Source organism: Bos indicus x Bos taurus, chromosome 22 (assembly GCF_003369695.1).
Source record: "Bos indicus x Bos taurus breed Angus x Brahman F1 hybrid chromosome 22, Bos_hybrid_MaternalHap_v2.0, whole genome shotgun sequence".
Taxonomy (NCBI): domain Eukaryota; kingdom Metazoa; phylum Chordata; class Mammalia; order Artiodactyla; family Bovidae; genus Bos; species Bos indicus x Bos taurus.
In genome coordinates, this window is record NC_040097.1 from 17,326,465 (window position 1) to 17,340,680 (window position 14,216).

General features: G+C 40.4%; 1 protein-coding gene across 25 annotated transcripts in view; it reads left to right on the top strand.

Annotated features, from left to right (window-relative positions):
- Window positions 1–2,738: 2,738 nt before the first annotated feature.
- SLMAP (sarcolemma associated protein) overlaps window positions 2,739–14,216 on the top strand; it is a 151,238-nt gene continuing 139,760 nt past the window's right edge. For 24 of the 25 annotated variants that reach the window (XM_027523518.1, XM_027523516.1, XM_027523532.1 and 21 more), the window contains exon 1: window positions 3,930–4,359. In XM_027523518.1, coding sequence (XP_027379319.1) covers window positions 4,162–4,359 — 198 coding nt within the window. In that variant the 5' untranslated portion in view covers window positions 3,930–4,161. Of the gene's footprint in view, window positions 2,843–3,043; window positions 4,360–14,216 lie in introns of those variants that run through there. The other variant, XM_027523540.1, reaches the window with a different exon arrangement.

A 14,216-nucleotide genomic window follows, 5' to 3' on the forward strand; every position in this document is an offset into this window, starting at 1 on the left:
GATTCCTACTCATTTTTCACGTCAGTTTAATTACTCGACCATGCTCCCATTATCCTTGATAAATTCATTACAGCAAGAATCTTATTGTAATGTTTCATCACCTAAATAGTGAACAACTCAAGGGAGTCTTTTTTTTTTTTCTTTCCATTGTTGTATTTCCAGGACCTATGGCAGTAGCTGTTTCCCACCTTCAAATAAAATATTTATAGAGTGAATGAATGAAAAGACTTTTAAGTTAAGTGACTTATAAGTTCATGCACAGAACTGATTAGGGTTATGTGGAGAGTCCTATATTAGTTTATTCTACAAAAGCCTAAAAGTTACTACAAATGAAAAAAATTTCATCCTCTTATATTAAAACTTTTCAACACATCCTTATTTTTCTCCAGAATACAGTACCAGGAACACAGTAGTAATTCAGTACATATTTGGTGAAATAGTGAAGACTGTTAGAAAAGTATACAAGGTCCTTATAATCTTCTATAATCTAACACATATTCTAATACTTTTAGTTCAGTTCAGTCGCTCAGTCGTGTCCAACTCTTTGCGACCCCATGAATTGCAGCACACCAGCCCTCCCTGTCTATCACCAGCTCCTGGAGTTCACTCAGACTCACGCCCATCGAGTCAGTGATGCCATCCAGCCATCTCATCCTCTGGCGTCCCCTTCTCCTCCTGCCCCCAATCCCTCCCAGCATCAGAGTCTTTTCCAATGAGTCAACTCTTCGTATGAGGTGGCCAAAGTACTGGAGTTTCAGCTGTAGCATCATTCCTTCCAAAGAACACCCAGGACTGATCTCCTTTAGAATGGACTGGTTGGATCTCCTTGCAGTCCAAAGGACTCTCAAGAGTCTTCTCCAACACCACACTTCAAAAGCATCAATTCTTCGGCGCTCAGCTTTCTTCACAGTCCAACTCTCACATCCATACATGACTACTGGAAAAACCATAGCCTTGACTAGACGGACCTTTGTTGGCAAAGTAATGTCTCTGCTTTTGAATATGCTATCTAGGTTGGTCATAACTTTCCTTCCAAGGAGTAAGCGTCTTTTAATTTCATGGCTGCACTCATCATCAGCACTGATTTTGGAGCCCCCAAAAATAAAGTCTGACACTGTTTCCACTGTTTCCCCATCTATTTGCCATGAAGTGATGGGACCAGATGCCATGATCTTCGTTTTCTGAATGTTGAGCTTTAAGCCAACTTTTTCACTCTCCTCTTTCACTTTCATCAAGAGGCTTTTGAGTTCCTCTTCACTTTCTGCCATAAGGGTGGTGTCATCTGCATATCTGAGGTTATTGATATTTCTCCCGGCAATCTTGATTCCAGCTGTGTTTCTTCCAGCCCAGCGTTTCTCATGATGTACTCTGCATATAAGTTTATTTTGTAATAATTAGTAACAGTATGTACTTTTCAATCATGTATCCAATACTTATTTAGTCACTATTATGTGCTCGGCATATTGGCCCATTGTTTCAAAGAGCCGTATTCTTTTTCTCCTTGGAACCTTATGAAGCCATTCATCAAATACTATATTTATTGTGGTTTTCCTACCAGCCTTCTTTCAGTTCAGTTACCGCATCTCTGACTCCTTTAGTACCCAGTGCTTGCTTAGCCCTGATTACATCAAAGTGAAATTACCTTTGTTTGTCACCCTTCTCTCCCCATCCCTATCTCATAGTACTCAGGTGTAATCCCAAAAGAAAAATATGAGGTTTTATGCACCTATGTGTTTCCAGGGTTCAGGACCGAGCATGGGACCGGGCCTCAATTCTATATATACGAATTGAAATGCACTGTCCGTTACTCTTTTATGAGCAAATGGATTACTACCTTGAATTCTCACAACAGGTGAGTTAAGTATTATCTCCATGTAATTGATGACAAAACGAGGCTTGAAGTGGTTTAGAAATGTGCCCAAGGTCACACAGTGGTGAAGCCTGTTGTTAAAGGAATCTGAAGAATGAAGTCACCACTGATTCTAAATGAGTATGGCTCATTTCTTCTATCTTCTTCTTGAAATTTTCGTTTAGATTTGGCGAAGTCTTTCCCTTTTGAGACTAATGACTCCTTATCTACCTTACTATTTTGAGTGCAGGAAATACCTTTCTTCATATTTGAAATTGTTCGACCTCTTTCTGGAAGCAACGTGATGTTAACTTTTCTGATATAACTAACACTCATTTCGGGGTAGAATCTGAGTTAGGAGCCCTGGGGGACAAGATAGGCCCAGTTTACAGTAAGCTCATTTGAAATGGAATGCAGGGACTAAAAAAATTTTCCTCCGGGCAGGATACCTGGCAAGGGGAGAATGGACCTTAAGATGCACAAATCCTAAGGCTTGTGGGAATTTAATTGCTCACACCTAGGGCAGCTGTGGGGTACTGTGTTGCCCACAGCTAAGATGGATGCTAATAACATCTTCGGATGAGTTTGTCCTCCTTGCTCATTGGTATTTTCATCCAGGACCATAGTGAATAAAATTTAGGAAAAGCAGGCGCCTTCTTACCAAGATGGTAAAGTAGGAAGTTGAAGTTGCATTTAGGAAACCTTCAATAAGTCAAAAACATTTTTATTGCCCTTAACCAAAATGGTAGTAAAGGTTGCCCCACGGTTTTGAAGCGTCTAACCCTTAACTAAGATGGCGTTTGGAAGCTTGTTGAAAATTGGCTTGCCCTCTTTTCCGCCCTTGACCAATATGGCTTCAGCGGCTTCGGTCACGTGACCCCGCCGACTACGGCGCGGGAGAAGGGTAGGAGGGCCTTTGAAGGGTGCGCGTTCCCGTGGCGGTGCACCGGGTAGGTTTCAGTCAGAGTCACTATGGCGGCTGGCGCTGGCAAGGTAAGCTGAGGCGGCGGCGGCAAGGGAAGGTGGACCCGTCGTGGCGTCTGGGTTCCCAATCCCCTGAGCCCGTCCGCAGAGAGGTCGGCCGAGGTCGTAGCCAGTCGCGGGGTTTGGCTGGGGTGGGTTGAGAGGGGCGAGGGCTGAGGCGGGCGGGCACCGGCGCCTGACGGCCGTTTGTTTTGATGTTTTCCCCCTCAGGTCGGAAAGTTTCCTGCCTCGTCGGTCACAGCCTGAGCGTGTCCCACCGGCCGCGAGTGGTGAAGGCTGCGGCGGACCCAACCCGGGGCCTCCAGGCCTCTCCCCCAATCTCCGGGCCAGCCTCCCTCCCCCACCTCCTCGTCCGCCTGGAGCTTCGGCTGCTGCCCCTGAGATGCGACCCTCGCGGGGGCGACCCTGAGAAGAGGCGACCGGTGTGCTGAGCACCAGCCGGGAGCCCAGGCGTCCGGGGACCAACTTCCTGCGGCCCAAGACCCCGGAGCCTCCCTCCGGGTCGCGCCTTGCTCGGTTCGCACCCGCCTGCGGAGCCGGATCCCCGCCCTGGTCGCGGGGACGCCCGCCAGGTGCCCGGGAGTCCCGCCTCGGCCGCTGCCCGCGCCCCCGCCGACCCCAGCTCCTCGTGCCAAGGACCCCAGCCACCGCTGCCTGAGCCCGGGCGGTCCGGGCACCCGGTGCCACCTCCCGGGCGGCCTCCGCGCAGCAGGGGCAATGCAGACTGTCCCGCTGGCCGTCTAGAGCCCTCCGCCGCCTCCTCCATCGCCTTGTCCCACCACTCCCGAGGCCCTCGAGGACGGGCGGTGGCCGCCCAGGGGTGCTCAGCTACACCTTTCTTCCGCCCGCAAGGACCCTTCTGGCCGCACCGACCCTTCCTTCATGCTGCAGTGCTGCAACATTTCCGCCACCGAGGGGGAAAAGCGGCCACGATCCCAAACAAAACACAAGAATTGGCGTGTGACTCATCTGCTTGGATACCTCCAGCCCCCAAACTGTCTTCCAGGAGTTTTCTGGGCCGAAGCTGTCCGATGTTTGAGCCTTTACTTCCCAGGGAAGAAGATGGACTGAAAGCCGCCAGTTGGGGACTTCAGGGTGATCAAGGCGCTGCTGGGTTTTCAAGGAGGTGATGGGGCTTGCGCTGGCTTGTCTTCCCACCCAAGTGAAGAGTTGTTGATGTTCACTGGTTATGCTTAGACAATGTACAGTTTGCTTTAATTTAAAATTGTGGGGGGGGATAAGGGGGTCTAGGCTTGTGAAGGGCAGCTCGGATCCGGTGGAACTCCTCTTTGTCCCTGGTAGGAGAGACACCCCCAAGTCTGTCCTCGATGCCGTCAGCCTTGGCCATCTTCACTTGCCGGCCGAACTCACACCCGTTTCAGGAGCGTCATGTCTACCTGGACGAGCCCATTAAAATTGGCCGCTCCGTGGCCCGCTGTCGACCAGCGCAGAATAATGCTACCTTTGATTGCAAAGTGCTGTCCAGGAACCATGCTCTCGTCTGGTTTGATCACAAGACGGGCAAGGTAATGTCACTAAGTTGTCTAACAGTCGTTGCTTTTCGTTTCCCTTTGCGCTTTCTGCGTAAATGTATGCAGGATCCCAGGGTTTGCACCCAGAGGAGACTTTTCAGCCAGGCGGGGAAACCCAACTTTTTGTGTGTCTGGTTCTAGTGACTGAATGGAAAACAGAGAAGGAATTGTAATTAAATGCCTCGAGAGGGCGATGGCATCTTGATAACGTGGTCATTCCCAGTGAAATCCTAAACCCTAATGCATTTTAGAAAACTAGATAGTGAAACTTGGCTTCTTGCTTTCGTTCTTTTCCGAAAGGTGAATTTGCAGTTCAGTGCTTGATGAAGAAAGCAGCACTTCCCAGAGCAATGCAGGGAATCTGTGGCCAGTACTACCCTGGGGCTCAAGTGTCTCAGTGATGAGATGTAGTTAACACCACAGCTTTTAACTGAGGACCTTTCTAGCAAAGGACAGTGTTTGTGTAAATTTACATTTTTAAAAGATTTGATACGTATTTACCTATGAAGGAGTAATTTGCAGTTATCAAAGCTAATTAAGCATGAACAACTAACTTTATAATTTCAGAGTTTTGTTTGCAAATTGGATGAACATATACCAATTGCTTTTGAAAATCACTGTTGATGTGCCCTTCAGCACTTATTAAAAACAACTAACGCATACTTACAAAGGTGATATTTAGAAATCATTGTTAAAATTATTTTCTGAAATTATATCCAACTCTCGATTATTGCATTACCTAGATGTTATAGGATGAATTTAGTTCTCATTATGTATGAATATTTTAGCATTTTTATATTGGCACCCTAATTAACTGTATATGTAGGTGCTTATGTCTTACGAATACAAGAAAAAAAATTGGGTAAAAAGATCCTTTCAATTTTAAAACTATCTTTGTATGTGGAGAATACACTAAAGAGTTCATCTTTGTGCTTAAATCTCAAGTTTTAGTTAAGCTACTGAATCCGTTCCAACTTAGAATTAAGTTATGTAAGACTAATAATATCTCCGGTTTTACCTCCTGACTTTTTGGATCCTCTTGCTGAGTTTAATGATTAAGTCTGTTTTAAAAAAAGAATTTAAATCTTTTAGAAGAGTTGTGTTTTGAAATGAAGGAAACCTGAGCCTGAAAAGGAAGAGAGAAAGGAATACTCCTGAATCAAGGAATTATTATATAAATTGTTGTTCACAGAAAGGAGGAAAAGATTGCCCAAGTGCTCTGTGCTTGCATAATATCTATATCCTACTCTGTATGTAGAATGAGAACTAAAAAGTATGTTATTTTTCTGTGTAACACCAGATGCTCCTTATCTGTGGAACAGATCCTTTTTTCTCCCTGGGAACTAAAGTTTGGGTGCCTGAAAGACCTCATAGATTACCAATAGTTATTTAAAGAACTCATCTTTCCAGCAGACAAATTCAGACAGCAGTTACCAGCTAGTTGCCTTAACCAGCTTTTACATTTTTGTCTTTTTATGTCCCTGGGTAACAATTATGATGCAACGTAATCAGATAATAAGTTTTCTTAAAGTACATTGTACATGCACCATTTTTATTCTGATTCAGTAGTTAGAGGGGGCTCAGATTTTTTCTTTTACTTAGTTGAAAAACAGTGATTACATGAACAGTGCTTTTCATGGTTATACTAAAACCTGCATAATGGGTTATTTTGAGATGACATATCAATAGTAAGTGTTTTTTGTATAAATTGATATGATACGTTAAACTTTTGAATGGAATTTATTAGAAAACCTCATCAGGATCACAGCTTATTTCTACCATTTGAATTTTTTTTTCTTTCTTGCTTTTATTAGCTAAAACATACTCAGAATGTGAGGCCTTGACTTTAGAGTTCGATATAACTATTGATTATTGTACCACCTAATCTAGTTAAGACAAATAACCTGTCAGATCTTGCCATGTGATCAAATTGCTCTAGGAATTAACTACTTAAAATTTAGGTTTGAACAGACAGTAGGTTTTTATTGAGCATCTGTTATGTGCCATATATTGTAAGGTACATAGTTACAAAGAAAACCCACAGTTTGACCAAGTATCACTTACTGTTTTCTCTGTATGAAATTTCTAGTAGAAGGATTTGTTATAATTGTATCATAACAAAAGTCCCCAAAGCCTAATATATATTCTCAGCAAATTTCTTTGGATAATACTAGAATCCCCTCCTTCTGTATGCATTGCCTCAGGTAAGTTTGTTTGTTTTTCCTCAACCTACTTTAAACTTCAGGTTTCTCTTCTGGGGATAATAATAGTCCCTGGTGGCTCAGACAGTTAAGCGTCTGCCTACAATGCGGGAGGCCCGGGTTCGATCCCTGGGTCGGGAAGATCCTCTGGAGAAGGAAATGGCAACCCACTCCAGTACTCTTGCCTGGAAAATCCTATGGACAGAGGAACCTGGTAGGCTACAGTCTGTAGGGTCGCAAAGAGTCAGACGCGACTTCACTCACTTCACTCGTTGTTTTCACGATTCAGGTAATCATGTAAATCACTTAGCAGCCTGTTGCTTGCCCTTACTAAGGGCTCAGTCCTTAGAGAAGAGGGTATTTGGAGTGGAGAGACAAGGGAACTATCTAGGCAGGTCTTTGCAATTTGCTGTAGTGCTGTGGAATCTTAGGAAGGTAGAGCGACATTTTTTTCTTTCATGTGATGGCATGTGTGGAAGTAATTTTTTAAATTGAAACACAAGAAGTTGACCATTTTGTCCAAATTGGCACCTTACCTGGGAAGTGGAGAATTGGGGTAATATGCCCTTTGGTTGACTTTCAATTTATGAGTGTTGCATTCTGCGTTTGCCATTAAGGGAAGACCTTTAAAAGCTGAAAGAAATAATAACCACTTAAAACCTTCTGATTAGTCAAGCCATACATGTTTATTGTAGGAAATCTGCAAAGTGTAGGCAGATGGAGAGCTCGGTGACACTTTTTAATGCTAAGTTCAAGGAATGTTTTAATGGTATTTAAAACCTGGTGACAGGTTTGGCACAAAGTGGAATTTAATAAGCTTCCCCAAATCATCTACTCAGTGATGTAGCAGGTGGATATTGCCCAGCTTGGATTCTGGCCCTGTGTATCATCTTTCACTCCTTTTTGGAGGTCAGACTCTTCAAATTAGATGGCAGATAATAGCATGTTACGATTTTTCTGTTGACTCAAGGTACCACTGAGCAAGCAAATCTGTCCATATGGTGGTTACACAGAAGAGCTAGTAAAGCAGGACTGCCTCCTGATTTGGATGGCCCTGTTTGATTTGAATCTTTGTGAACCAGTAATAGTCTAGTGGCTGACACAGTAGTCTATTTCCAGTCTCACTGTAGTTCACCAAGTAGTAAGTACTAGTGGTAGTTGTCTACTTCCAGTTTCACTTTTTAAATTTAAATTCAACACATTCTTGAGCACCTCTTCTATCATGATCTGTTTTAGTGTAGGGCATAGTGGTGGGTGAGGGAAGGGGGAGAAAAATCATAAGAATTGGTGAGAAATTGTTACCCCTTTTTAGGAGTTTATATTTCAGATCAAGAGGGTGACTAAACACCTTGAGAACAGTTGATTTAAGCTAAGATAGTATTATTTAAGTTTAAATGGCAAGAGAATGATGGTATTTGAGACTTTAAAATAGGAGTAGATAGGTACAGGTAAAGAGAAGATGCTTTTCTGACTTGTGTTTGTGTATAAGAGGATGAAGGTGGAATAAAACAGACACGGAAACTGATCTTGTTGGACTGAAGGGTCCTTTTGGAGAGTTGCTATGATAGTAGCTGTGAGAGAACATTTGCTGTGTGTATGTTTTCATGTTTGTGCCTTGTTTTTGTGATGAGTTGTCAGACCCTGGAGAAGAGGATCTCTGCCTTATGTGTTGTTTTCTTTTATTTCTTATGAAGTAGATGTTGAGTAACTGAAGCTGAGTAGAGAGTGGAGACAAGTTGTGGAGTGCCTTTATTTACTTTTCCAGGACGTGGACCCACGGGCTATGGAAAGACAGGGAGAGTTCTGTGCAGAGCACTGACATACGAAACCATAATATACGAGTGATAAAACAATATGTAGAATGACCTGGAACAAGGAAAACGGATAACCATTAGCTTAAGTTATTTTGTACTCTGTTACCATGCTATTCTAAATACTTTACATGTTAGCTTATTTAATACTTAAGTATCTATTTAAGATAGGTGGGAGTTCCTTGGTTGGTCCAATGGCTAAGACTTTTTGGCCTCTGTCTCACAGGATCTTAGTTCTCTGATCAGGGATGGAACCTGACCCCTGCTGCAGTGGAAGCTCGAAGTCCTAACCACCCGGCCACAAGGGAAGACCTGAATCCAAGCGCTTAACCACTCTGCTATTCCAGGGTTTTGTGAAAGCTTAGATACGATGCCATTTTGTAGGGGTACAGGCCAGGTTCACAGAAGGAATGAAAATGACTAAATGCCAGAAAGTGAAAAAAAGACAAGTGTGTTGTCTGTTAGGACTTCAGCAAATAGAGAAGTGCCATATGGACTGGAGATTGTAGGGAAGGTTTCATGGATGAGATGCAATTTGAGCTAAGACCTTAGGACTTTCTGAATAGGGCAGAAGGTAGACAGCCAGAATCAGTCAGAAAGGAGTTTTGGGTGGGAAGAAATCTAATGCCTCAAGTAAAGGCATAGAAGCAGGAATGATGTGGTATGTTTCAAGGACACTGCAAGAAAGTCACTGCAAGGGAGAAATCTCCAGAATTTGACAACCAGGGTTGTTTTCTTTTGTCTTCTTCCTATATGACTGCTGAGATCCTGGCCTCAGTTTTTGGGGAGAGTGGCAGATCCTATATTCATTGATTTTGTTTATTTGTGTTTTGTTTCAACAGATGCCTATTTTTTTTGTTGTGGTTGTTGACAGAAGTTATAAAGGTCAGAAAGAGCTGATTTTTGTGAGAAAGACATGTATTTGACATGTTTAATACATATTAATGTAAACATGTTTGGAAGGCCCGGTTATATATCCCCAGGACGTAATCATTTCCTTCTGTCTTACTTTTCACAGTAGTGGAAAGTTAATGAAATATTTTATCCATCTTATCCATCCATTGTTTAAAACATGGACTGTGTATACACTTTAAACATTTTTGTTCTACTTATTTGACTTTACTCCCTTGGCTGAATTTACTCTTTACCTTCTCAGGCTCCTATTTGGTTTTCTCAAATGGTATTTATGTTAAAGCTTAGTATCTATTCTTTTTTATAAATAGTGCGGAGGGTATCTGTCATTCAGAGTTTTAAGTGAAAAGATTGTGAGATTGGTTCTTGATATATGTTAGCTACTTGAATTGATAAAAGTGGTGGCATTTGTTAGCTGCAGAAGTGTTCTAAAGACTCCTGCCTATGCTTCTCTCACTGCCACTGCCAGTAGATGAACAGTTGATATACCCCTATTCAAAATCTAGGTTGCTATACCATTAATTTTTTTCCCCCATTGATTTTTAGCATGATATGAGTGAGTGAGTGAAGTCGCTCAGTCGTGTCTGACTCTTTGCAACCCCATGGACTGTAGCCTACCAGGCTCCTCCCTCCATGGGATTCTCCAGGCAAGAGTACTGGAGTGGGTTGCCATTTCCTTCTCCAGGGCATCTTCCTGACCCAGGGATCGAACCTGGGTCTCCCGCATTGCGGGTGGACGCTTTAACCTCTGAGCCACCATGCAAAGCCTTCAAAATCCGTCTCTCATTTCCGTTTTTTTTCCAGCTCTTGTTTTCTGTTACTCTTTTTTTTTTACCCTTTGCCCCAGACTCTGCAGTAGCTATGTGACAGTCCTCACTGTCCCTTGAAAAAGTGCCTTCCTTTTTTTTTTTTTTTTTTTAGCTATTTTGTCTTCCAGAATGACTTTTCCCCTTTGTCCCTTGAGGCCCAGTTCCAGTGTGAAACCTTTCCCTACTCCCACTAACTGAAGAATTAATTGCTTCTTCCTCTCTGTTCCCATAGAACTTTGTATATAATTTCATTATGAGACACAAACAAGAAAATAACTGTGATGCAAATGTACTGTTGCTCAGCCAGATGTGTGCTCTTGAGAACAAGGGACTAGACAGTACATAAATGTTTGAATGAGTGAAATGAACAATGAAGCAGTCTCTGTTTCTGCGAACCCTGAGGGTCAAAAAGCAGAAGGTCATTCGAGTTAGTTCTCAATTTGAGATCACAGACTCAATTTCCAATAGGTAGTGTTTGTATAAATCATTACGTATAGAGCAGTTGCAGTGTCCAAGGCACTTTGCCAGGTGTTTTGGTATCTTAGATAATCTTGTGGTTGGTGATATAATTTTGAGCCATTATATTTATATCCATTTTCATGCAAAATAATACTTTTAAGGATTTAATAATATTCAGCATACTTTCTTATTTCACTTGATCTGTATAACACGTAGGAGGTAGGTAGAGCAACCGAAGACTGGCTCCATTTTATGAAAAAAGAGTTTGCTCTTTAGAGGTTATTTGCCCAAGGTCACCTCTTAGTAGCTATGGAGAGGTGGAACCAGAATCTAGATTGTTTCCCTCTGAAATAAAAGCTAGCTGCTACATTTATTCTAAACTATCTTATTATGGAATTAACAATTATAATGAAAATCTGTCTTTTGCTCTCTTTAAGGGTAATCTAATCTATTATTTTCTGGGAGTATGACTGAAAAACTTGTATGACAAACTTCCAAAGACTGAGAGAATCTGAGTTAATTATTTTTCTGAGTCAGCTAGCATTTTTTAAACATACCCCTACTACTCCTAGCAATAAATGTATTTTTTCCTAAGTTTGCATTCAGGCAACTGATTTGGATTTGAGTGTTTATGCAAATAAATGAAACGGCCTTGGAAAAACTTGTTTGCCATGTAAATTTTTAATCCTTTATAAAGAGAACAACTGACAGGTGTAGAGGAAAAAGGAAAGTTTGTGTAGGTATTTAAAAGCATGGAAGACTTTGGTGATTCTACTGAATCCTTTGTAAAATGTATAATCTGGATTAGATTTTAATTTAAAAATGTAGGAAAGTTTGTTTTCTTATTTATTTGCTTTAAGGTTTTATCTATACTTTCAGGCTTATGGTTTTATCTACATTTATAACTACTGACTTATTCTAGCTGAGCCAGGTAGAAATGAATTTCAAATATGGATTTTCAAGCTATTATTTATTTTCTTATTTTTTATTTGCACAAGTAACAGGAATACATTCTTATAAAAATTGAAGCAATAGGGAAGTATGTGGAGTATATGTACATCATCTTTCACATAGGTACCTTTTACCTTCTTCCCTTCTAATACCATTGTTATTAGTTTGGTATGTAATTTTCAGAATTTCTACTGTGCATTTGTCTACTTGGTTATATAGATAAATAGTTTTTTGTTTTTTTTTTCATAAGCAATTGGATCATAATTCTGTATGTACCTGTTAGCTGATGATATCAAGTGAATTGTAATAAGCTTATCTAAAATGTGTTGATATGCTCTGAGTTAAGACCAGCATCTAGACTGCTGTAAAATTAATATCACTTCATTGAGTGCTTACCAGGTAGTATACTGAGTTCTATATACGTTATCTCATTTAATCCTCACAACAGACTTATGCAGTAGGTACTATTATTATCCTCACAGTGAGAAAACGTACGTTTCAGGGAGGCGAAGGAATTTTTTGTTCAGGGTAACACAGGTAGTGGTGAAGTCAGGGTTCGAACCCCAGTCATTTGATTGCAAAATGCATACTCTTGATCACTCTGTTGCTTGCTTCCTCAGCACCTCTACACAATTAGTCATCGTTAATCTCATCACCAACCAGTTAGTGAGCAATAGACTGAAAGAAAAAAATTGAAATAAAAACCTTATTGTCTATTAACTCATAGATATTTTTTTTTCATAGATATTTTTTGTAGTAAATCTGTATAGAGTTTTAATTGAAGGTCAGTTCCTCAAACAGTATTTATTCATCACTTAAATTTTTACAATTTGAAAAAGAAAACAACTCTACATGTAAAGATATTGTAGTATCACTGTTCAGATAGTATAATATACTATAAAAAGGTACATTATATAGTATATAATATGCTAAAAAAATACTCTTTTTTCATTAGATAATTTATAAACATACTTTATATTTATTGAGGTATAGTTGATTTGCAAAATGTGTTTCACGTATATAACAGTAGATCACGATTTTTAAAGATTATTCTCCATTTAAAGTTGTTATAAAAAATGGACTATATTCCTTGTGCTGTACAATTTATCCTTATAGCTTATATATTTCATAGATAGTGAAGTGAAGTCGCTCAGTCGTGTCCGACTCTTTGCGACCCCGTGGACTGTAGCCCACTAGGCTCCTCCGTCCATGGGATTCTCCAGGCAAGAATACTGGAGTGGGCTGCATTCATAGATAGTAGTTTGTACCTTTTAATCTCCTACTCCAGTCCTTTCCTTCTCCCCACTGGTAACCACTATTTTCTTCTCTGTATCTGTGTGTCTATTTGTTATATTCAATGGTTTGCTTTATTTCTTAGATTCTACGTATAAGGGTTAACATACAGTATTGGTCTTTCTCTTTCTGACTTATTTCACGAAGCATAGTACCATCCTGGTCCATTCATGTTGTTGCATATGGAAAAATGTCATTCTTTTTTGTGGCTTAGTAGTATTTCATTGTATATATGTACCAAATCTTCTTTACGCATTCATTCGTTGATGGACACTTAAGTTGGTTCCCTATCTTGGCTATTGTAAATAATGTTGCTATGAACATTGGGGTGCATGTTTCTTTTTGAATTAGTCTTTTTTGCTTTTTTTGGCTATATACCAAGGAGTGGAATTGCTGAATCATATGGTAGTCCTATTCTTAGTTTTTTGAATAATATTCATACTGTTTTCCACAGTGGCTACACCAATTTACAGTCCCACCAAAAGTGTATGAGTTCCCTTCTCTCTACATCCTTCACTGGATAATTTCTAAGTATAATATGTTTGGGGTTGTATTTTAAATTATATATATGAACCTCCCCCTATAAGTAAATCTAATTTAGAAAACAATGAATTAATTTGTTTTTTAACTATTTAAATGTAGAAATATTAACTATATTATTAGATGCCAATTATATGAGGTTTCCCCCAAGAAGGAATTCTGCCTTTAGAGGGCCATCATATTCCAGGCTGCAATAGCAGCTCTTCCTTCTCTAGCTTGCTGGCCTACCCTGGAGATTTCAGACTTGTTGGCCCCTAGCATGTTACGGGAGCTAATTCCTTAAAATAAATCTTTATCTCTGTATGTATGTATGTATATGGTGTGTGTGTGTGTGTGCGTGCACGCACACCTACATCCCCTTAGCTCTGTTCTAGACAACCCTGGCTGATAAATACATGGAGTGACTGCTAAATTGGTACAGGTTTCTTTTTGGGATGATCAAAATGTTATACAATTGTGATTGATGGTTGCACAGCTCTGAACTGTATACTTTAAATTGGTAAATTGTATGGTATGTGAATTAAATCTCAAAAAAAAAAACTCCTATGGAAAAAAGAGATATTAGATGCTGAAATAGACTTGTGAAACCAAGTAGTATGTAAGGAAGTGGAAGAGTGTAGAGTTCAAAGTGGGTAGGACCAGCAGAGCAGCTTTTGAAGTACGGTGTGGCGTAATTTTTGTCACTCGTTTCTTAGTGTGAATACCTTATACTCTTGGTTAGACTTTTGTTTATTAAATTTAGTAGACAGAGAGTGTGTTTCGAAACTTTACATTTGTTGAAACAAAAGTCTAACCAAGAGTAAGATATTGATACTAAGGAAGTAGTGACAAAATTTTGGTATTACTGAGAAGTTTTAATGCCAAAGTCTTCATGT